Source organism: Thamnophis sirtalis, unplaced genomic scaffold (assembly GCF_051295495.1).
Source record: "Thamnophis sirtalis isolate CommonGarterSnake01/CBP01778 unplaced genomic scaffold, rThaSir2_p1.2 scaffold_11, whole genome shotgun sequence".
NCBI lineage: Eukaryota > Metazoa > Chordata > Lepidosauria > Squamata > Natricidae > Thamnophis > Thamnophis sirtalis.
This window is the reverse complement of record NW_028261391.1, coordinates 15,994,066-16,017,949: the sequence shown is the minus strand read 5'-3', so window position 1 is coordinate 16,017,949 and position 23,884 is coordinate 15,994,066. Positions and strand designations below refer to the sequence as shown.

Here is a 23,884-nt window from a genome sequence, read left to right as displayed (position 1 = left end):
TTGACACTGCGCATGCCACCCGCATGAGCAAAGCACATGTATGGAAGGCCACATGCATGTGCAGGGAGGCACACAGGCACAACACAAAGATGCACATGCAAGCATGCACATAAGCATGCTAACCGGTGGAAAACCCAAATGAATCACACCGCTGTCTAGACTGAAAAAATCCTTAAGAAAATTAATGGAACCAAAGATTCAGAACATTTGGTAATTCTTTGATATCATCTTCTCAACAAAGTTAGACGTCTGGATTCTTATAATTCAAACATGACATTACCTTAGGTAATTCGCTATCTTTTAGCTTATCCAACCTCATAGAGTTAAATAATTTGTTCTTCCTTTTTTTTAAAAAAGAGAACCAACTATACCATCAAGAAGCAGATATAGTAAGAGTACTGTAGTGCTGAAGCTGATATAAATCTGAACAATGTTGTCCGAGAGAAGAACCACATAGCCAACACAATGTGCTGAGCTCTCAACAAATCATAGCATACCACTGGATGAACATTGGGTAGCTATAAGTCCTTTTTTTCACTCTACCCTCCAAACGAATCCCTGTTTAGAAAGATGGCAATGTAATCACCTCCGTGTTGGGATGGGAAGTCGGATAAAAGCTTTGTATCGAAGGAGTTCTCTATGCAGCTCCTGAAAATGCTTGTACTTTCTTTTCACTTGCCATGTAAACTCCCCATGGGTCAGCTCAATGGTGTAAACACGTGGACTTGGCACCTTCAAAAAGGAAAACAAACATTAAAGGCTCAAATGAAGATTATTTAGTCATTTCCTTCTTTTAGCAGCTTTAAACGTAAGCGCATTTTACAAAGAGCCCATTAGTGACCTTCTAGTAGGGTTAGAGCAGGGGTGTCAAACATAAAGCCCGGGGGCTGGATTTGGCCTGGAATGTGGTTGGATCCAGCCCATGGAGCCATCCATCCAGTAAAATATAAGGGGCTGCGAAGAGGAAACATTGGACCAGTGTGGCTTCAGCCCGGTCTACCCAGTGTGAAGAGGAAACATGTCAGCAGTTTGGGGAGTGGCATCAAGCTGGCCACGCCCACCCAGTCATCCATGGCCACCCAGTCGTCCATGGCTGACCGCCCCCCCTCCCAAGGTCAACGACAGCCCTGATGCAGTTGTCAATGAAATTGCCAAACATGAAAGTATGATTGAGAGTTCAGAGAGAGCTGGGTCTGACCTTGGTTGTTGACGTAAAACGCTCCACTTCTAGAACACGTACTCGGATGGGACACCCGCTTAGGTAGAGCTGCACTTGAGGCTCTTTAAATCCTTTAGTGTTATAAATGGCTGAGAATGGAATGCCCACTGCAAATAATGAGATGGCCGGGTATCAGTTCTTTACATGGGTTTTAAAGTGCACGTTTAACAGGTTACAGCAAAAGCAGTTAAATGACAGATCGATACAGAAGGGCAGCACCATGTGAATTCCTTACACCCCATGTAGCAGCTCCCTTCAAACAGATCAAAGCTCTGGATTACTTTGTATTAGTCACTTCCCCTTTAGATAGGAAACCTGGTGCCAAGAGGGTGAATTCGAATGATATATAATAGGGGGGAAAAAGTAATACAAGTTTCACAACAAAAACTTGAATGAATGAATTGTATGAATGGATATGTGAGGGATTGAATCTGGGTTTTTCTACAGCAAAACATTATTCTTAGACTTAGAATAACTTTACTGTCACTTTGACTTTGTACAGCATACATTAAAATGAAATTTCATTGCATACAGCTCTCCAAGGGTCACCACCTCCAATAGAACACTAGATAAACACAACAAAATAAATAAAAAATTATGCATATACCCACATATGTTATATGAACCAGAGAAACAACACAGTTCGCACTCTGGATCAAATCAGATAGTAACTTACAGTTTGCCTAACCAGACTTTGTTGAATAAAACATAGTTGATGTCGCTATCAATTTTTGGTGACACCTCTCTTCGAAACTGATAAGAGTTCAAATGTATGTGTGTGTGTGTGTGTGTGTGTGTGTGTGTGTGTGTATGTATGTATGTATGTATATCATCCATCCATCCATCCCTCTCTCCCTCCGTCCGTCCATCCATCCATCCATCCATCCATCCATCCATCCATCCATCCATCTTAACTGGTAGAGAGTTCAAATATATATATTTCTATCTCTATCTATCATCCCTCCGTCCAGCCATCCATTCATCCATCCATCCACATCTATAGATATATGAAGCCTCCACCAGTTTTGACAAGAGTGCCACCAAAACTGATAGAAAACCATACCACAACCATCAACATCCCTCCCTCCTGCTCTCTCTCTCTTTTTACTTTACTTTACTTTTTACTTTTGCCTTTATTTGTATGCCGCCCTTTTCCCTAAGGGGACTCAGGGCGGCTCACAATTCAAAAGGGAAGGGAAAACAACAAACAATAGACAATACAGCATGTTAAAAAGAGAAAAACACAACAATCGCACAATTCGAGTGGGGCTATAATCTTAACCCCAGGCCAGCCGGGACAGCCAGATCTTTACAGCAGCACGGAAGGACTCTCTCCCTCTCTCTCTCACACACACATAACTAATCAGTACAGTACGAGCACTTCAACAATTCAACAAACATTATCCAATAAAAAATTCCAGAATTTAGCAGTATAGTTCTTTGCTTCCTCATGAACTGTGTACAACTTGACTCCAAGCCTTCTAAAAACAGGAGTGGATAAACCCATAGGCCATGTGCCGCCCAGCACTTCCTTTTTTGGTTCCCAAAGCCAGTGTGAGATGTCATCTTTGAAACCCAGGGTCAAGAGGGCTAAATTTTCACAGTTTCATATTTAAACTAAAAAATAAGGGAAGGAATAGGACTGCAAGTCTTTTGGACCTCAAACCTCCCATTCCTCTCATAATCCGGTTATCAAAAAAAGGGGGGGAAATTGGATCCAAATTTTCAAACTTTTCCTTTTTGATGACCAGAAGACCTTTCTGTCATCTGTTGGGGAGGTTTCATCTCTTGAAAAATTCTCCCCCCCTTGTTTAAAAGAAAACCAGCTTTTGGAGTTATTAAATATAGACTTTTGGTTTTTAGTTGGTAAAAGGAGGAGGTTAGTTGTTAGTTACAGTAGTACAGGAAACCTAGAAATATCAGGCAGAATGGTTGCTGAAGACTTCACAGAGAGCATCAAAGCTCCACTCAAAATTCCTGGATTCAGTGTAATTCAATCACATTTGATTTCTCTTCCCCCTAATTCAGTAAGAACTATCAACCTTCTTTTTAAAAAGAACACCTGGGTTTCAAAAAAGCATTCTATGCGCTTGTGCTATTGACTTACCAGGAGCTTTTGGATCATGTACTACATCACTATCCAATTCTTCCCCTTCAAAATGCAGCTCCCTCGAGTCCAGACTTTCGATTAAGTTACTCATGTCGGCAGCGATTTTCTTCAGTGATGAAGTGTTCACTTGCCTTCTATCGGTGAGAGACATCTTAAAGGTTTACTCCTGCGCACAAGGGGCTGTTTGAGAGAAGGAGCAAAGAAAATGTGTTACCGGAGTGGTTAGATTGGGAGTTTGTTGCTTCAGCAAAGATTTATCTGCATGCCTGCTTGGCCAAGAAATTCAATGGTCTTTCTTTCTATGTTGCATGATAGAAAGAGCTCAAACGGGATGGAGTAATTCAAAAGCCAAACGTTTATCTAAAGAGCAGATGAATAGCCAAGCTCCCATTGCCACTGTTGTACCAGAAGAATTATTCTATGTCTTTATGTAAGCCATGTATGAGAAATAGAGACCCTCTATTTTATAACTCTGTAGTACCTTACAGGAACGCGGTGGCTCAGTGGCTAAGACGCTGAGCTTGTCAATCAGAAAGGTCGGCGGTTTGAATCCCTAGTGCTGCGTAACAGAGTGAGCTCCTGTTACTTGTCCCAGCTTCTGCCAATCTAGCAGTTTGAAAGCATGTAAAGCATGTAGAAAAATAGGAACCACTTTTTGTGGGAAGGTAACAGCGTTCCGTGCGCTTTCAGCGTTTAGTCATGCCAGCCATATGATCACAGAGACATCTTCGGAGAGTGTTGGCTCTTTGCCTTTGAAACAGAGATGAGCAACGTCCCCTACAATCAGGAACGACTAACATATATGTGCGAGGAGACCCTTTACCTTTACTAGTCTCTATTTGGGGTAGAGTTGGGGTGACTGGATGGAGCTCATACAGGTGTCCTTCCTGACAAATTCTCAGCAGATATTTTTTCTTTGCGCCCCAAGACATCCGTCGTTAACTAGGATTGAACTCTCACTCCTCCGAGTGGGAGGTGAACATCTTCACCACTAGGCCACCATGCCGCTCACATGAGAGATACAAGACTAGTAAATATTTATTTTGCTTCTCGAGAGAGATAGAAAGGTGATACAAATAGAAAATTATAATGCATGCTTGTTAATTTTACCCAACTCTTTTCTCTGGAGAACACTTCTGATTCTCTTTCAATATGTACATCACTGAACATCTAACAGGCATCACTATGATGCAAACACATGTCATGGCCCCATCGGAACTTGGGTCCGAGGAAGAGGATGAAACAGAGCTAGAGGAATGACTGGAGGAGCAGGATGAAGCAGTCCCAGATCCCTTGGGCCTGGGAAGGGTCGGCAGCAAAGGAGAGAGGTGGCAGGCTGACCAAGCAAAGAAGGAGGAGAGGGCAAGCAGCGGAGAAGAGGAGTGACAAAGTTCCGACAATGAGCAATTACCGCCTCCACCCCCCCAATCCTTGAGCATGGAGAATGGAGAGGAGACGGTGACTTAAAGAGGGCTGGACTTCAAATCCCAGAATCCTCCAGCTAGCGAAGCAAAAGTTCAAGAAGGAAGGCTATTGACCAAGTAAAAATCAGATGTGTATGGGATACCAGTGGCTGCACGCACTAGATTTCTGATGTTTTGATCATGTATAGGTAGTCCTCGACTTACAACCACAATTGAGCCCCCCCATTTCTGTTGTTAAGCGAGACATTTGTCAAGTGAGCTTTGCCCCATTTTACAACCTTTCTTGCCATTCATTGTTAATTGAATCACTGCAGTTGATAAGTTAGTTGAATCACTGCAGTTGATAAGTTAGTTGAATCACTGCAGTTGATAAGTTAGTTGAATCACTGCAGTTGATAAGTTAGCAGTCCAGTTGTTAAGTGAATCTGGCTTCCTCATTGACTTTGCTTGTCAGATGGTCGCAAAATGGGATCACATGGCCTTGGGAGACAGCAACGGTCGTAAGCATGAACGAGTTGCCAGGCATCTGAATTTTGATCACATGATCATGGGGATGTGGCCAAGCTTGTAACTATGAAAAACAGTCGTAAGTCTTTTTCCCCCAATGCCGTTGTAACTTTGAACAGTCACTAAATGGACTGTTGTAACTCGAGGACTATCTGCACTATGTATAAATGAGAATTATTATGTGCTCAGTTTAATACTGATTGTTTTTTAAATGATGAAGACACACAAGATATAGGATTCACCCAAGAATCCCCTTCTGTAGCACACACACTTCTCAGGAAAAAACCAACAGCAAGAAACAACCTTGTATTTCTCATTAATAAAATGTTTTTTTTCTTAGTTTTACTTTGTTCTTGGGCTAGGTCTGACATATATCCACTAACCTGCCCATATACTGTTTAATTTTTTAAATGAATTATCTCTCTGTCCCATATCTCTTTGTTCCTGCCAAGGTGATTCCAGCCATCTTAAATGTAAAAGCCTGGAATCAGCATACATATTTAATTAAGCAAGCAACTTTAGTGCTTTCTTCCTTTAAAATATTCAGTAACAACAAGGTTGCTGCTATACCTGAATCTTTTAAAGAGACACAGCTCCCAAACAAGACCGGGTATGTGCTTAAAGGTAAAGGTTCCCCTCGTTCATATGTGCTAGTTGTTCCCGACTCTAGGGGGTGGTGCTCATCTACATTTCAAAGCCAAAGACCCAGCGCTGTCCAAAGACGTCTCTGTGGTCATGTGGCCAGCATCACTAAATGCGAAAGGCGCATGGAACGCTGTTACCTTCCCACCAAAGGTGGTTCCTATTTTTCTACTTGCATTTTCACGCGCTTTCAAACTGTTAGGTTGGCAGACGCTGGGACAAGTAGTGGGAGCTCACTCCGTTACGTGGCACTAGGGATTTGAACCGCCGAACTGCCAACCTTTCTGATCGACAAGCCCAGCGTCTTAGCCACTGAGCCAAGCTTAGGTGTGTTCAAAAGAGAAAAAAAGACCGCACGAGAAAAAGAACAGTCAAAATGCTTGCTTCAGAAGGGGTCTAACTCTAACAGAACAGAGAGTTGCAATTCCAGTTTTTCTTGTACAAACTGTATGAAAAGCCATGCATTTTCCCCTTGGATATAGTTTTCTGTCTTCTGGGTCATTTCCCCTTAAGACAAAGAGATGAGTTACTGGTTTTTCTCGTTTGTGGGTGGTGTGTTTTGTTTTGTTTTGCATTGGAACAATAGTTACAATTAGCAGAATACACCATCATCTATTGTGTTCACGGTTCAGAAGGCAGATCCAGGCAAAGCAACCGGAAATCAAGCATTAAGCCTCCCTCTTCCTTTATATGACCTATATAGTACCCTATTCAATCTACCTGTTCGCAAAGATAAACGTTGAAAAGGAACGCAGAGTTGGTAGCAAGAGCCAAGGAATGACTTGATTATTCAACTTGATTATCATGTATAGCCACTATATCTGTATATTTGGTAACCCGGTAGCCAGTGGTGGGATTCAGCCGGTTCGCACCAGTTTGGAAGAACCGGTTGTTAACTTTCTGGGCAGTTTGGTGAACTGGTTGTTGGATGAAATCATTAGGGCAGAGAACCTGTTGTTAAATTATTTGAATCCCACCACTGCCAGTATCCCAAAGAGAAAAAAACAGGAATTATGTACAACATATGGTTAAGATCTATAACTGTCACTCTGTAGGACAGATAGGCAGAAAAACAGCAGAGCACATCCATGAATACCAACTAGCAGTCAGAAGACATGATGAAAATTCTTTAATCTCACAACACAACACACGGACAGACTATAGATTCAATTGAGAAACTGTGAGCATTCTAGATCAAGTTAAATCCAAAAATGCTAGGGAATTCCGGGAAGCTTGACATTCAGACAAATCAGTCATAAGCCATATTTAGGCGCTGTTCAAAGATGACGATAAAAAAGCTAGGCAGGAAAGACTTTGAAGACATCCTTTCTGGAAGCCAACACCCAGATAAGCAGGGCTTAATACCAAACAAACAATCAAGCAGAAAACAATATTCCAATCAAGAAATTACCAAGGAGAAAACCACAGCCCACCAATACTGGCCGGGTAAGTTGCAGTATATAAATAGGGAACAAACCTTACATTCATCAGCACTGGTGATGTTAACTACTGGTTGTTGGGTAATGAAATGTCTGCAAGTAAACAACCAAACAAACAAACATAGAGAACACCAAGGACTCCACCTCGTTCAACCTTGAACTACAGATATTCTCTTATATTTAGCCACTGTATCTGGCTACAGAAATTTAGATGATGAGGGCGAAAATTAGTTCTCCAAGCTTGTGGGTTGGTTTCTGAACATTTTGTTAACAGGCTAGGCAACATCTTTAGGTCCCTTAAACTCTGCTAAAAATGTCATCTAGACTGGATTGGATTGGATTGGATTTATTCGATTTGTACGCCGCCCTATTCCCAAAGGGACTGGAAATGAAATCTTTCAGAAACCAATACAGAATGAACGTTCACCCTCGTCCTACATCTGAACCACAGATATTCGTCACTATTGCAAATTTAGGTGATGTTTAGATGGCAGCAAAAGGATATAGAAGCTCTGCCTCTTTGCTGCTATCTACTGGTTGTCTGGGGTTTTGCAGCTCAGATATGACAACCCTATATATAGGAACACAGGAAACTGCCTTACACTGACAAGTTGTTGATTCAGCTGCACATGTATGTTCAATACCGACTGGCAACAACACTCCAGAGTTTCAGAGAAATTTCCTTTCCCAGTCCAGCCTAGTAATGATATGTATTACATTTCTCTTTTGTTTTTGCACCTTGAAAGGTAAAAGTTCCCCTCACACATATGTGCTAGTCGTTTCTGACTCTAGGGGGCGGTGTTCATCTCTGTTTCAAAGCTGAAGAGCCAGCACTGTCCGAAGACTTCTCTGTGGTCATGTGGCTGGCATGACTAAACGCTGAAGGCGCACGGCACACTGTTACCTTCCCACCAAAGATGGTTCCTATTTTCCTACTTGCATTTTTACATGATTTCGAACTGCTAGGTTGGCAGAAGCTGGGACAAGTAACAGGAGCTTACTCTGTTATGCAGCACTAGGGATTCGAACCGCAGCATTGCTGACCTTTCTGATCAACAAGCTCAGCGTCTTAGCAACAAAAATTGTAGCACAAATACAGATGTTTTCTATTCCACCGTGTCAAACTTGATTTCATTGAGGGCCGCATCAGGGTTGTGTTTGACGGCGGGGGGCTGGGGTGGGCATGTCCAGTTTGACATCACTGATGTCGGGGGGGGGGGGTGTCCATGGTGGCCTGAGTGCTCTGCCAGCAAAAACAGGCTCCCAAGCTCCATTTTGGGCCGCAACGGCCTCCTCAGCCCTCTGCCAGTGAAAAGGGAGCTCAGGGTGTGGGGGGGTGCATGTTCCGTTTTCACTGACAAGAGAACTGCAGGAGGCTGTTGCGGCTGAAAACAGAGTCTGAGAGGGCCGCACATGGCCCTCCTGAGTTCCATTTTTACTGGCAGAGGCACCATGGGCTGGTCCTTTTTTTTTATTAAACAAAAAACACACACAAAAAAAGAATCACCTTTAATTTTGCTGTTTCCAGGGCGGCCCCATGGGCCAGAACTAAGCACCCCGCAGGCCAAATCCGGCCCCCAGGCCTTGAGTTTGACACCCCTGTATTACACTTCGGATGTTGAAGCAGGGATCAAACATAGAATCTACCTCAACTCCTTAGGCCAACTTAATTTGAGATTGCTGTGTGACATAGCTGGATTAAAGAGTTGCTGACAGATGCCATAATCATACATCATCCCTGCACTTTAAAGCAGATTATGCCTTTGAATCCTAAACACTGTGGGACTCTATTGCCTGAAGCAATTGTGTCCATAAACACTGCATTGGGTATCCAGGATATTGATTTTTTTATTTATGAATACCATTTCTTGGGAAATAGGGAGGTCCTTTGATTTGCATGTGGTCCTGAAAAGTTTTCTTGGGATTATAGACAAACTAATGATGAGACACCCACTTCTGAGAGCCGAGGTGGCGCAGTGGTTAGGGTGCAGTACTGCAGGCCACTTCAGCTGACTGTTATCTGCAGTTCAGCGGTTCTAATCTCACCGGCTCAAGGTTGACTCAGCCTTCTATCCTTCCGAGGTGGGTGAAATGAGGACCCAGACTGTGGGGGCGATATGCTGACTCTGTAAACCGCTTAAAGAGGGCTGAAAGCCCTATGAAGCGGTATATAAGTCTAATTGCTATTGCTATTGCTATTGCTATTCTGTTAAATTGGCTTATTGAAAATTCTCAGTACCTTCCAAGAAAAGAAACAGACAAGCATGCCAACAAATACATTAATTACCGACAATAGTTATTTTTTATTGTGACAGGAAAAAAAATGCTTTGAAAGCAAACATTAAAATATTTGTTTAATCCTTTATGCTGTGAACTAATGTCTACATTTTCGCAAGCAAAATAACTCCATCCTGGTGCAAGGTAAGTACAAGAAAACAGATACAAAAACTAAACGAGACAAAACATCGTAGGAGGGAATTGGAAGTGTTGGTATCAGGCTTGTAGGAACAGTCTGGACTGGGAATGGTTATTTACGAAGTTCGCACCCACCCCTCTCCTAGAAAAATTAAATATTTTAGGAAATATTAAAAGGGCAGAATATTTCCCCTAAAAGGGAGGCAGAAACTCATCCCATCCCTTTTGTTAATGGGCCATTAAGGCCTGGGGCAGCTTATCTACAACACAAAAGGCACCGCCTTCAGGACATAATAGGATCCATCTAGCAACAGAACTCACCACATGGCACCTGGGAAGATTAAATTACTCAGCAAGGCTCAACCAAACCTGGGACTCAAAACACAACTTACAGTTACCCCTGGATGGTCCCAAGGGAGTCTGACAACCAATCAGAATGCAAGCTCAAATTCAAAAGCCCAGAGTGGGCATAAGACCCAGGCACTCTCAGGATATCTTCCCTTTTTGCCCCAGGATCTCAAACCATGTGGTCCTGTCCACCATTAAACCATCTTTCCAAGCTATTTCCAGATTTCCAGTGTCTTTCTCCCCACTTGGAACTGAAACCAGGTGGAAATTTCTTCCAACAGTTAATCACAAATTTTGATTAGAATAAATTATTAGGAAGAAAGCTAAAGTAATGACAGAGAATAACAGAATAACAGAGTTGGAAGGGACCTTGGAGATCCTCTAGTCCAACCCTATACTCAAGGAGGAGACCCTATCCCAATTCTGACAAGTAGCTGTTCAGTCTCTTCTTGAAAGCCTCCAGTGATGGAACACACAGAACCTCTGAAGGCAACTTCTGTTCTATTAGTTGATTGTTCTCACTGCCAGAAAAATTCTCACTGCCAGAAAAATTCTCCTTATTTCTAGGCTGAATCTTTCCTTGATCAGTTTTCATTCATTGTTCCTTGTTTGGCCTTCAGGTGCTTTGGAAAATAGGTTGTCCACCTCCTCTCTGTCACAGTGCCTCGGATATTGGAATACTACAATCATTTGACCCCTGATCCTCCTTTTCACTAGACTAGCCATGCCCAGTTCTGCAACCATTCTTTAACAATAAAATCTTTAATAAGATTTCTAGTAGCTAATTTCAAAAGAATCAACAGATGAGGTCTGTCTCCTCTTCCCAAAAGAAACCAAAGTCATGGGAGTTTGAGGATTCTGGGCAGTTTATCTTAATTGCTCCTAGCACTGCACTCTTCTGGATAGAGAGCTCCGATGTTGTTCCTCAGATAGTCTGAGAGATAGTCTGGCTTCAAATTGTTCAGTTAGCTTCTGTGGTTGAGAGTGGTCTAAAATCATCCTTTTGTGGTTTTCGTGTATTTTGATGGGGAGGAAGGATTCTGGATTCTTTGGGGAAGAGAAAGCAGACTGTATTTGTTGATTCTTTTTGAGTTAGCTACTAGGCATCTTATTGGAAAACAACTCTCACTTTTTGTGTCTTTAACTTGGAGAAGACACATGAGAGCTGTCTTCAAGTATTGATAGGGTTATCAAGTAGACAAGGAGGTAGAATTTTTTTTAGGAAACAATGGATTTAAATTACAAGGGGGTAGATTACTCATTGGACATGAGAAGTGTTGATCAAACATCAGGTTTTGTTTCCTAAAAATAAAAACTGGTCAACATAGCCACAGACTGCCTCCAGGGTTGGTGGATTCTTCTTCTTGAACTATTTTTTTTTTTTTTAAAAAGAATCTGAATAACCATCTGTTGGGAAAGCTGTACTATTGGATTCCTGCATTGGACAGATGGTTGATGATATTCAAGGTTCCTTCAACTTTTACATTCCATGTCTATGTTTTGATGTTTGCCCAATGTTATTTTTTGACTGTACAGCTAGCTGGAGCCCTGAACAGAAATATTCACCTCTGCAACCTTTTGTTACAGTTCATGCTTTTATGATTTCCTTTTCTTTTTTCCCTTTTTCTTTATTTAATGAGTAACATAAACGTCACAAAGAAACCTCATGATCCTTCCAGAGTCATAACTTTCAGTCAATAATTGCATCATGTCCTCATATTAAATCATGAGACAACATGGTAGAAGGAGATTTTTTTACTCCCTTTATGTAACCTATTTTGGCCTAAGTCCGGAAATCCCCTTCAAGGGATCTGTCATTCACAGAACTGGCCGTCATTAGCTTTTAAGATACCTTGCTTCTCTCTCTCTCTCTTTCCTTCCCTCCTCCTTTCCTTCTTTCTTTCCTTCCATCCTATTTACACATCAACCATCTCACTAAATCAGAGACTCCCAACAATTGGGCACCAGATACCAGTTCCACGGAGAGAGGTTTTTGCGCAGAATGGGTGTGTTTGGGTGTGGTTTCACTTGCTGCCTGCATCCCACAGATGGGGCTTCACTTGTTTGCATGGCCCGGATTAGGGCATGCCACGGACTGGTGCCAGTCCACAGATTGTGGACCCCTGATCTAAGTGACTCTAAGTGACATTGGAGTATCAGCCATAACATTTGCCATAGCTGCACTTACAGGAACAGCTTAGAAATTTCTATTGCTTCTAGAGGGCATAGAAAGTGACCATGGTGAAGAAATCCTAGTGAGGGCATCTTTTATTCATGTTCTTTTATTTATTTATGAAATGTATTATTCACAGCAGGGCAAATATGTCCCAATGGAAGTGGGACTTTCTGTATCGGTTGTTGTAACAGGAGCGGAGAACATTTTGGACACTAAAGATTACGCTCACCGCTGGAGGCTACAACAGTGTTCCATTTTATTTGAGATGTCATATTGGCTCATCTGGGAAAACCCAAATCTGAAAGTTTCCAGGTTTTCCCCACCCAAAAGAAAGTTCAAGTCCCTGCCCAGCACCCACATGTCCATCACATGGCCCCATCAGGCACCATCCAAAACTGAAGATGCTTCCCAGTCACACCATCACAGCTGCAGGGCAAGTTGTCCTTGACTCTCTCAGAAAAGAATGTTATTTTGACTATATATCACCCATACTGGATATAATCCCCCCTCCCATTTTCCCACAGTAGAAATTGTGGCAGGCCTGAAGGCCCAAATGTAAAAGATGGCTTCCAGGCCTGACAAACAGATTGCAGTGAAGGTTTTAGATTATCCCACTCACCCTCTTCCAGAATGGGTTGTCGGAGAGAGTTTAGGAACTTTTTCTTCATTTTTAAAAACTCTACTTTAGAAATTGTATTACATCTTTGTTGAGCAGAGTAGTAAGCAAATAATGCCATTGTGTTTTTTTTAATAACCACAATTGAAGGAGAGGTGAGGGGAAATTTTAAAAAATGGGGCATATGAAATTTTGAGCCAAGATTCACCCATCTTGGTCTTCAAGATTATAACATTAATCACTTTCAACTAAACAAGCATTTAAAAAAAGGGATTTGCTTGCCTAAAGGGCCCCATGGAAAGGTCCAAACAAAATGAAATAATAACTAACAATAATTAAATTATACAAAAGCAATATACACCAGTCACAGTTCAAATAATTATGATGTGACTCTAAAACCCTGAATCTATAAACATGATATCCCTGCTGTCTGATTATCTTTTACAATAAATTAACCCTCCTATTCAACTTTAACCTCTATCCAAATTCTCCTATCAATCAAATAGGTATGCTTTCAAAACTTTCTATAACCTATCCAAAAATTTATGGACCTGATCGGTGGAGATCGGGGAAGTAGAATTTCGTAAGCAGGGACCAGTTTTTGAAATGCAGAAAATGAGACATCTGTAGAGATTCTCAGTCATTCAGGTCATGATTTTCCCAAAGGTGCTTTTTCAGGACTTTTTGCTTCTCATCCAAGAAGCTTCTTCAGCTCTGACAGGATAGTGGGGAATGGAAGAATTTATATTTCTTGCAGACAGCTGGTCATTTGCATCCTTTTAGAGGGGAGCACTTGGAGGACTTGGGGGTTTATCTCTGTCCTCAGGGTCACCTGAGCAGTGCTCCTAGTTCATGTAGTCTGCAATTTTTCCTCTGCAAATCCATTCCTACTCCCACACCATCTCAAATTGTATAGGAGGAGGAAGAGGAGGAGGAGGAGGAGGAGGAGGAGGAGGAGGAGGAGGAGGAGGAGGAATGGCAAGCCAGGTGGTGGGACAGTCTAAGAGTCTGTGGTGAAAGGAAACTTGGACCAAACCAAGTTTTAGAAGTCTAAAACACCACATGATGCACATTTCTGGATCATGGTTAGAAGGTGGCCCTGTGCACCAGAAGTGCTCTGAGGATTGTGGCAGTCAAATGGATTGTATGTATGAAAGAGTTAGAACTTGCTTTACAACATTCCACCTGCCATCTTGCCAAATCTGAACTCTGCCCCATCAACACCACTGGTTGCTCACCTTTGCTCTAAATTTAAAGCAAACAAACTGCACGGTACATGCAACAAAGCAATCTCACAACAGTACGGGCTGAACACAGCTATGCACTCTTCTGTTGTTCACAGCCTCCCTGCTGAAAATGGACAGCACCGTTTCCTCCCTTTTTAAGGTGGAGAATACACGAGGAATGTGTTGTCAGTCTTGAAATGAGTGTCTCATAGTTAAATAAATATTTCCAGTTACATATGTAGACAGACAGAGGTTCACATAATTTTACCACCGGTTCGCCGCACACTGAAACTGTAAGCGTGCGTTCCTTCGACGCATGTGCGCAGCCTTCTGCGTGTGTGCTTCACTCACACGCTTGGCTTGCATGCATGCACACCGCTTAGAAAACCTGGCTAAATAGGATGGCATAGAGCCGCGATGGGGAGCAAGCCCATCCCAGGTTGCCATTACTGGTTCATCTGAACCAGTCCGAACCAGCTGAATACCACCAGTGAGACAAATTATCCAATATTCAACTCCTGGCCTCCCCACAAAATATCAATGTCCTTGCTGGCTACCAAAACCTTGTCCATGATCAGTGTTTTATGGCCAGTGAGCATTCTTTGAGAATGTATTTCAGACTTTTTTTCTTATTTTGTGCTTTACCTAAATTCGGAGTTCTTATTGGCATTTGGATTACGCTGTTTTAGCATCAAGATCTTCACGAGCAATTAAAATGGAAGTATAACAGGATATTTATAATGATCCCAAAGCCCTTAGAAGATTGTTTCAAGACTCTCACCTATTCGACGAAAAAAATGAAAAAGTAACAGACAGCAATTATGTTGGCTTCTTTTGTTTGTCTGCGATTTCGGATTCATGCCACTTTTATTACTTCATATCGTCACGCAGCCTGGAAACGCACAACCACATTACTGAGAATTTTGCTTCTTTTTATTTTGAAAGAATAATTTATCAAGACTGCTGGTGTTTCCCAGGATAGATAGAAGTAATATATATATAAAAATCCAAATAGCATTGCAACTGAACACATTCAACTGTGGCTCCTGGGGATATATGGAAATAATTAAAAGAAAATGAACTGATACTTCTTTATTTTCACACCATTATTTTCACACCAGCGACAAGCTGTGGCTCCACTTGAAAGACAAAAAAAATGGAGGTTGAACTCAATGGGAAAAGACCAAAGTCAGAAAAGGAATCTCTGTTCTTTTACCCCAAGGATACTGAGGCAGACCGCGCAGCACATAACAATACAGGTAGTCCTTGACTTACAACAGTCCATTTAGTGACCATTCAAAGTTACGACGTTATAAGAGTGTCAGTGGTGCAGTAGTTAGAGTGCAGTACTGCAGGCTATTTCTGCTGCCTGCAATTTGGCAGTTCAAATCCCACCAGGCTCAAGGCTGACTCAGCCTTCCATCCTTCCGAGGGGGGTAAAATGAGGACCCAAATTGTTGGGGGCCATAGGCTGACTCTGTAAACTGCTTAGAGAGGACTGTAAAAGCACTATTAAGCAGTATATACCATGTTTTCCCGAAAATAAGACAGGGTCTTATTTTCTTTTGAGCCCAGAAATAAGCGCTTGGCCGTATTTTCAGGGAGGTCTTATTATTTTTGAGGTGCAGGAGGCAGTGAGCATGGTCACCTCATGGCTGCTGCTGTATTACAATATTTTCAAGGAGTGCTTATTTTTGGGGGAGGGATTACTTAAGAGCATGAGCTCAAAAGCCCGATTGGCCTTCTTATATGGGGAGGTCTTATTTTCAGGGAAACAGGGTACTATAAGTCTAAGTGCTATTGCTATTGCTACAACAGGACTGAAAAAAGTGACTTATGACCATTTTTCACACTTACGACCTTTGTATCCCATGATCATGGGATCAAAGTTCAGATGCTTGGCAACTGGTTCATACTTATGACCTTTGCTGTGTCCCACAATTCCCTTTTGCAACCTTTTGACAAGCAAAATTAATGGGGAAACAAGTTTCACTTAACAACCGACTTACCAACTTATCAACTGCAGTGATTCATGTAACAATGGTGACAGGAAAGGTCATAAAATTGGGCAAAATTCACTTAAAAGATGTCTCACTTAACAACAGAAATGTTGGGCTCAATTATGATCGTACGTCGAGGACTACTGTCTACATACAACAGTAATAAATGACAAAGAACTTCACTTTATATTTCCAAGGAATCTTCCTTGACTTCCAACCATTCATTTAGCAAGAATTTGAACTTACAAAGGTACTGAAAAAAAATGATTATGGCTAGTCCTCACACTTGCGACTTGCAATGCAGCATCCCTACAGTCACATGATCAAAAGTTAGATGCTTGGAAACTGATATGTATTTACAATGGTTGCAACGTTCCGGAGTTATGGATGGGATCACCATTTGTGAACTTCCCAGCCAGCTTCCAACAGGCAAAAGCCAATGGGGGAATACAGATTCGCTTAATGACCATGTGACTCACTTAACTATTGCAGAGATTTGCTTAACACCCATGACAAAAAAGGTTGTAAAATCAGGTGTGACTCACTTAACTACTGCTTCGATGGGGAATGGAAATTCTGCTCCCAATTGTGGTCGTAAGCCAAGAACTACCTGTACACTTATACATACAGGAAGTCCTCAACATATCACACAACTGAGCCTAAAATCTATGTTGCTAAGTGAGAAATTTGTAAAGTGAGTTTGCTCCATTTTACAAATTTTCTTGCCACGTTTGTTAAGGGAATCACTTTAATTTTTAAATTAGTATTACAGTTGTTAAGTGAATCTGGTTTCCCCATTGACTTTGCTTGTCAGAAGATTGCAAAATTGGATTGCGTGACTCTGGGACACTGCCACCGTCATAAATGTGAGTCAGTTGTCAAGCATCCAAATGTAAATCACGTGACCAGGGGGATGCTGCAATGGTCGTATGAAAAATGGCCATCAGTCACTTTTCAGTGTTCAGTACTGTATCAACTTCAAATGTTCACTAAATGAACTGTTGTAAGTCCAGGACTACCTGTATTTAAGCCAGTGGTGGGTTGCAGGCGGTATGCCCCAGTACTGGTGTACCAGAGCCTGCCCGGAGCACCGGGTACCATTCCGGTGCTCTGGAGGGCCCACCCGCCTGCCCGAGCTCCTTACCTGTCCTTTAAGCCTTTGGCGCTTCCGCGGAAGTGCATGGTGCGTACAGCGCCCTAGTGACGTTCCGCCGAGCAGCTGGAGCGTCACAGAGGCTTGCGAAAGCGTCGCAGGCAAGTAAGATGCATGTGTGCACCGCACGTGCGTGCCACATGTGACCATGTGGCTGACGCCAGGTCCGTTCTAACCGTACCACTGATTTAAGCCCTACTAAGCGTACCAAAGCAGGACAGGATAGCAATGTTCTTATATCATCTCGCAAGCTATTCCATTGGAAACAGGTGTTGAACAGGTATTAAACAATGACTTACTAATAGCTTACTAATTAATGAACAATCCTTATCTATCAGGGAAGCAGAACCTGGTTGTGCCAAGCACAGGATGGTACAGCTAAATAAGAAGATGGTTCTCATTTCCGCCTTTACTGCCAGCTGATAATGAATAGCTTAACTAGAATTTTGTGATAAATAATTAAAAGCATGATAGGAAAAGGTTTTTATGAACTTTGTGGAAACAATGCAGATGTTCACTTGGATACCTACTGCCCCACTTGGGGAAGGAATGTGCTGTGAGATAAATGCCTGGCTGGCACTAGAATTACAACATGATCTGATCTTTAATCAAATGAAGGAGGAAAAAAAAATTACAAATGGAATTTGGCACACAATATTGCGGCATGAACTCTTGTATTCATGGCACCAGCCAGTCTCTTTCAGAACGGCATGTAGGGTGTAGCCATTGGATAGAACTGTGGAGACATAGGTACACAAGGCATACTTGGTGCTCTCGTGCTTGGTTCTTTTCTTGCAGACACTTAATTACCCAAATTAGGTAACATTACTTGGTCTATATATGGATTAAAACAGTGGTGGAAGTCAAATAATTTAACAACCAGTTCTCTGCCCAGCTGGGTAGGCATGGCTCGGTGGTCATGTGACTGGGTGGGAGTGGCCAGAGATGGGTTGCTGCCAGTTTGGTCGAACCGCTAGTGGCCCGGAGTAGCTAAGAGCGAACCAGTATATTGGTTCAATGGGCAGAATGTCTTCCTCCCAGTCAGATCCTTCACTCCCTAGTGAAGAATGGGGGGAAGAAGGCCTCTGGGGCCTCCCTGGGTGGAGCAGAGGGCCTGAGTAGGACGGGACTTGCAAGGGCATTTCTCACGCTCTTGCAAACTTGCCTCAATCCCCTGAGAGATGGCTCTGGAAATAACCTCCTGCATCTCAGCAGAGAGATGGGTCCTCATTCCTCAATCCTTCGCGGAACGGTCCCTGATGGGGGGTAGCAGCTGAGGGAGGTGTGGCACTAGTTGACCAGTGGGTGCTAGCTCCCCCTCCCCCTCTGATGGGCAGTTGAAAAGGTCTGCATGTTCAACAATTGAGGCCCTGGTGGATCCAGGGGAATCTGCCCTAACCAGTGAAGCCTCAAAGGAAAACTCCTGCCCTTCTCCTTCACCCTCCTTGGCCTGAGGGTTCCTGGAAAGGGTCTGCCTGGAGGTCTGGGCCTGTTGTTGGGCCTTATTGAAATACTTCTCCAAGTGTTTCGGGTGATATAGGGCCTGCCTGGTAGGGGCCCTGCTCGAGGAAGGGTCCGGCTGGGATAAGTTCACGTAGGCCTGGTCTGCCATAGCTAGGTCCCCAGGGAATGATGAGGCAGGAAAATCTCCACTCACCACCTCCGCAGTTGTGGAGAAAAGGCCTTAGCGCTCTGAGGAGGACAACACTGTAGACCCAAGTTAGAGGCTTGCCAAGGGAATCCCCGAAACTCCCAGCACCTCCACAGATCACATCACGAGAAGTATGACGGAGGGAAGCCAAAAACTCTGTAGCCGTAATGCCAGGTGAGAAAATGAGGAGCAGATCCACCAGATGACTGGACAGGAAGGCTCCCAGCAGCGATCTGCAGAGAGTGAGGCACCTTGCAGCTTCAGCTGAATCGCGGGAGACACATGACACAATTCAAAATGGCGGCTGCAATCCCCAGATTACAAAATGGGCACCGGAAGTTGAAACCATGGCAGCTGAGTCACCGCGCCAATTGCCGGCTTCAGCAAAAAGCACGGACGGAAGCTGCAGCTAAGCAAGCTTGGATTGCAGCGGGATTGCTGCAATTGCGTGGGTGTCGGCACTCTGACCCCACCCTCCACTGCAGCTGCTGGGAACCTCTGTTGCGCCCGGGCAGACCCAGGACACCGTGGAGGCAGGGAAGGTGAATCCCACGAGGAACGCTTGCCAAGGAAAGAAAGAAAAAAAACACAGGGAAAAAATAAGACTTCACCAAGCCTGCTCTCTTAACAAGAAATGGGAAGGAAAGAAACAAATTAAACAAAGCAAATAAAAGAGTCCGAGCAATTAACTGGAGCTGAAGAGAAACTTTAAACGCGTCCACTGGGCTGACTGAATTGAAAAAAACCTGGAGACTGATCAGCCATAGAGGCATGGTTAAGGTTTCAATTCAGTCCCGGGGCAGATTGGCTGTATTTAACCCATGCTTGGACTCTCTGAACAGCGCACAGGAAAAGGCAAATTGCATCTGCGCGTACAGTGCCAGCGTGAGTCCTGATAATCAGCTGGTTGTTTCAGGGGTGGGGGATTGCACACCCGCACACATCGCAAGTCAAGTGCATGCGCGAATGGAACCCGTGCATGCGCGATCAGCGAACCAATAGTGAAGGTAAGTGCAACCCACCACTGGGGGTGTGGCCAACTCAATGAGCGCTTCGCCTTAGCTTTTACAATCTAATAAGGGTTAACCGGAGAGGCAGTTTCTGTAAGCCGGGCAATAAAGATTAGGCTAGAAACAACACCAGAATGTTTCCTTCCTGCCTTCTTTACAGGATTAGCCCTGTAAAATGGAAAACAACAAAATGAGATTTCTTCCAACAATCAGTTCTCCGAACTGCTTAGAAAGTTAACAATCAGTTCTCCCGAATAGGTGCGAATTGGCTGAATCTCACCACTGGATTAACACCAAGTTTAGCATCAAACCAATAATAAATGACTAAACAATACGTCAATCAAGAAATAGTCAAACAAGCCACAAGTATACAGCCCAACCAAATTAACTCTAAGCCTAAGACTACCCTGAGCAACACTGACAGGGCAAGTCACTAGAATGTAGACTGAGAGCAAACCCCTTACTAGCATTGATGATGTTACCTAGTTTGGGTGATGAAACATCTGCAGGAAAACAAACAAGCCGAGAGAGGAACATTTCAACCCTGAGCTACAAATACTGCGATTTAGCGACTGATATGTACATGTGTATGATAATTGCACATGTCCATTCTCAGTTATGGAAGATCAGGGATAACTTTGAACCAGTCACTTTATTGAGGATTCAATTTAATGGTTAAATTGGAGGGTGGGATGCTGTTATTAAGGAAAATCCATTGAATCAAAGAGTGAGTACATTGTGGGAATTCCTGTCAATTTGATAATACAATTATGTAAATCTCATAAATTCATCCAAATGACATCATTTGCCAAATATAATCATGTACACTGTACAGCATGACTCCTGGTTTTAGTGAAAGAGCAATTCTCCTGAAGGAAATTGGTTTTTAAAATAATTGTATTATAACCTATATGACCTATAGATTCGTTTTTCTCGCCATGTACATGCATACATCTGAACTAGACTCTGTTGTTCCCCTATGCCATATTATGTGGGTATATGCATAATTATGTATGTATGTATGTATGTATGTATGTATGTATGTATGTATGTAAATAAGTATTTATTTATTCTGTCATGTAGTGTATATTGGAGATGATGATCCTTTGAGAACTGTATGCAATGAAATTTCATTTTAATGTATGCCGATTAGTGTACATTCAAAGTAACAATAATTAGAATAATTATTCTATTCTATTCTATTCTATTCTCTGTAATCTACTCTACTGCAACTAAAGTTCCCTTCAAATGCCTTACCCTATCCATTCCAGTTTAAGAACACATTGCACTGCAGGTCACTTCCATTAAACAGAAATAAATCATTACACTAATATAGATTACGAATGGCAACAGCATCCATACGTGATAACGAACTGCAAGGGTATTCATTCAGTTTTGTAGAATGCTCTGCAGAATTCATTCCATCTCCAAATGCCTACATTTCCAGAGTTGATTGCTCAATTAATTAAGCAATTTATATCTTGCTCTTCTAATTCACTGGTACCACTCACGACATTTCACTGAAAACAATGAAAACCAATGTTACTGTGAACAAAGCTTTAAGAAGCAAATGAAAGCCTATTAAGATTTTTCTAATAAGAGTAGGCTGAAGGGAAGCGACATTATTCAAGTTGTATTTTATCCTGTCTCCGTAAGCATATGCCTCCCTAAAGAATTTCAACAGGGAAAGAATGATTTGAACTTCTAACCTGATTAGAAGTCAAAAAGCAACTTGGATGAAGAAACTACTTTTCATGCTGTTGCCAAGAAAATTACACAGATGTGCCTACAAAAGTCACACAGTTGAGATCAACTCAAAATAAACTCTAATTTAGCTGCTTAAAGGACTTGGCATAGTCCTCCCTTCCCTAACTTCCCTCCAAATATGTGGATTTTGACTCCCAGAATTCCTCAATGGAACTCACCACTGCTGAGAATTGTGAGGTTGGAGCCTGCACATCTGGAGAATGGGAAGGCTGAGGGTGCTCTGTTTATTTTTTGTCAGAATAGCCATGATCTCCCCTGGATTGGAAGCGTTATATTTTTTTAAATGTCCCAAAGGTGCTTTTTCTAAAGGCAACTAGACTTCCTTTGTTTTTCCTTGAAGGAGTTTCACTTCTCATCCAAGAAGGTTCTTCAGTTTTGACTGAATGGTGGAGAATAGAAGCATTTATATTCCTTACAGTCATCTGGTCGTTAGCACTCTTTCTGAGAGGGGTTGAGGTCCGAGAGCCGAGGTGGCACAGTGGTTAGGGTGCAGTACTGCAGGCCACTTCAGCTGACTGTTATCTGCAGTTCAGCGGTTCTAATCTCACCAGCTCAAGGTTGACTCAGCCTTCCATCCTTCCGAGGTGGGTGAAAGGAGGACCCAGACTGTGGGGGCGATATGCTGACTCTGTAAACCGCTTAGAGAGGGCTGAAAGCCCTATGAAGCGGTATATAAGTCTAACTGCTATTGCTATTGCTATTGCTACTTGGAGGTTTATTTGTGCACTCAGGGTCATCTGAATAGTGAAAATGGATTGCCTTTTGCTGTGGTGGTGCAGTGGTTAGAATGCAGTACTGCATTCTGATTGTACTGGCTGCCACCAGTTCGATTTTCATTGGTACAAGGTTGACTTAGCCTTCAATCCTGTAGAGGTCGGTAAAACGAAGACCCAAATGCTGATTCTGTAAACTGTTTAGAGACGGCTATAAGACACTGTGAAGTAGTATATAAGTCTGAGTGCTACTCCTATTGCTTTTGAAAAAGCACCTTTGGAGCAACCAAATGACTGAATTTCCATAGATATATAACAAAAAATGTTCTTGAGATGATTAAAGTTCAGAAGAAAAGAAGCAAGCAAGGCAAGAATTCATTACAACTTTGCCAGCTATTTTTAAAATACTCATGGGCGTTTTCTCCAAAAAGGAACCTACTACAGATACTGGACAACAATCCTCTTCGTGAATTTTGTATTATTTGAAAAAGCGCAACTTCAGCTATCCAACAAATTTTTTCAACTTTCTTCTCCCCCCATGGCTGAAAAAATAATTTTAAAAAATCCTTTTATATCTCCAAAATATCTGGCTGTAAACCTCAGATATCTTTCCCATTATCACCTCCTTCTGTGCTCCAAAATAAGAAGAAAATATCCAGGGACAAGACTGCTAAAGGACGGAATTTATAGAAAGCTCACTGATTGCTAACCTCACTATAGACGTCACCCTTGGATATTACATTTACACTTTAATATATACCATTTGGATAAGTGTAATGGCAAGTGGGAATAATCTGAGGAGCCAAAGAGGAAGAGCCACAGACTAGGCAACAATAATATAAGAGACAGCTGAGCCTACAGAAGGAATGGAAGCATAGCAAAGATTTCAGAAGATACCCTCTGTTGGGAGTATACTCCTAGTGTTGGGTAGGCAATATAGATTCATATATAATAACAAATGGTTGATGCTGCTTTAAATGAGTGAATGTACTTATCAGCTGTAATTAACTTTACAATCAGCTGTAATTAACTTTGCAATAAGAGGGAGTCAGGAAATCTCTCTCTCTCTCTCTCTCTCTCTCTCTCTCTCTCTCTCTCTCTCTCTCTCTCTCTCTCTCTCTCTCTCTCGAGGTGGCGCAGTGGTTAAATTCAGCACTGCAGTTCAGCAGTTTGGCTGTTCAAATCCCACCAGGCTCAAGGTTGACTCAGCCTTCCATCCTTCCGAGGTGGGTAAAATGAGAACCCGGATTGTTGTTGGGGGCAATATGCTGACTCTGTAAACCGCTTAGAGAGGGCTGAAAGCCCTATGAAGCGGTATATAGGCCTAACTATTGCTATTGCTATTGCTATTGCTATTGCTATTGCTATTGCTCTCTCTCTCTCTCTCTCTCTCTCTCTCTCTCTCTCTCTCTCTCTCTCTCTCTCTCTCTCTCTCTCTCTCTCTCCTTGTCCTATGATTGATGACTAC

The 23,884-nt window shown here is 42.5% G+C and overlaps 1 protein-coding gene across 3 annotated transcripts in view; it reads right to left on the bottom strand.

Annotated features, from left to right (window-relative positions):
- PLD1 (phospholipase D1) overlaps positions 1 to 23,884 on the bottom strand; it is a 171,644-nt gene that overhangs the window by 84,158 nt on the left and 63,602 nt on the right. For 2 of the 3 annotated variants that reach the window (XM_087725244.1, XM_087725243.1), the window contains exons 2-4: positions 3,327 to 3,509; positions 1,199 to 1,326; positions 587 to 732 (exon numbers count right to left, since the gene is read on the bottom strand). In XM_087725244.1, the coding sequence (XP_087581370.1) occupies positions 587 to 732; positions 1,199 to 1,326; positions 3,327 to 3,480 (428 nt within the window). In that variant the 5' untranslated portion in view covers positions 3,481 to 3,509. Of the gene's footprint in view, positions 1 to 586; positions 733 to 1,198; positions 1,327 to 3,326; positions 3,510 to 23,884 lie in introns of those variants that run through there. The other variant, XM_087725245.1, reaches the window with a different exon arrangement.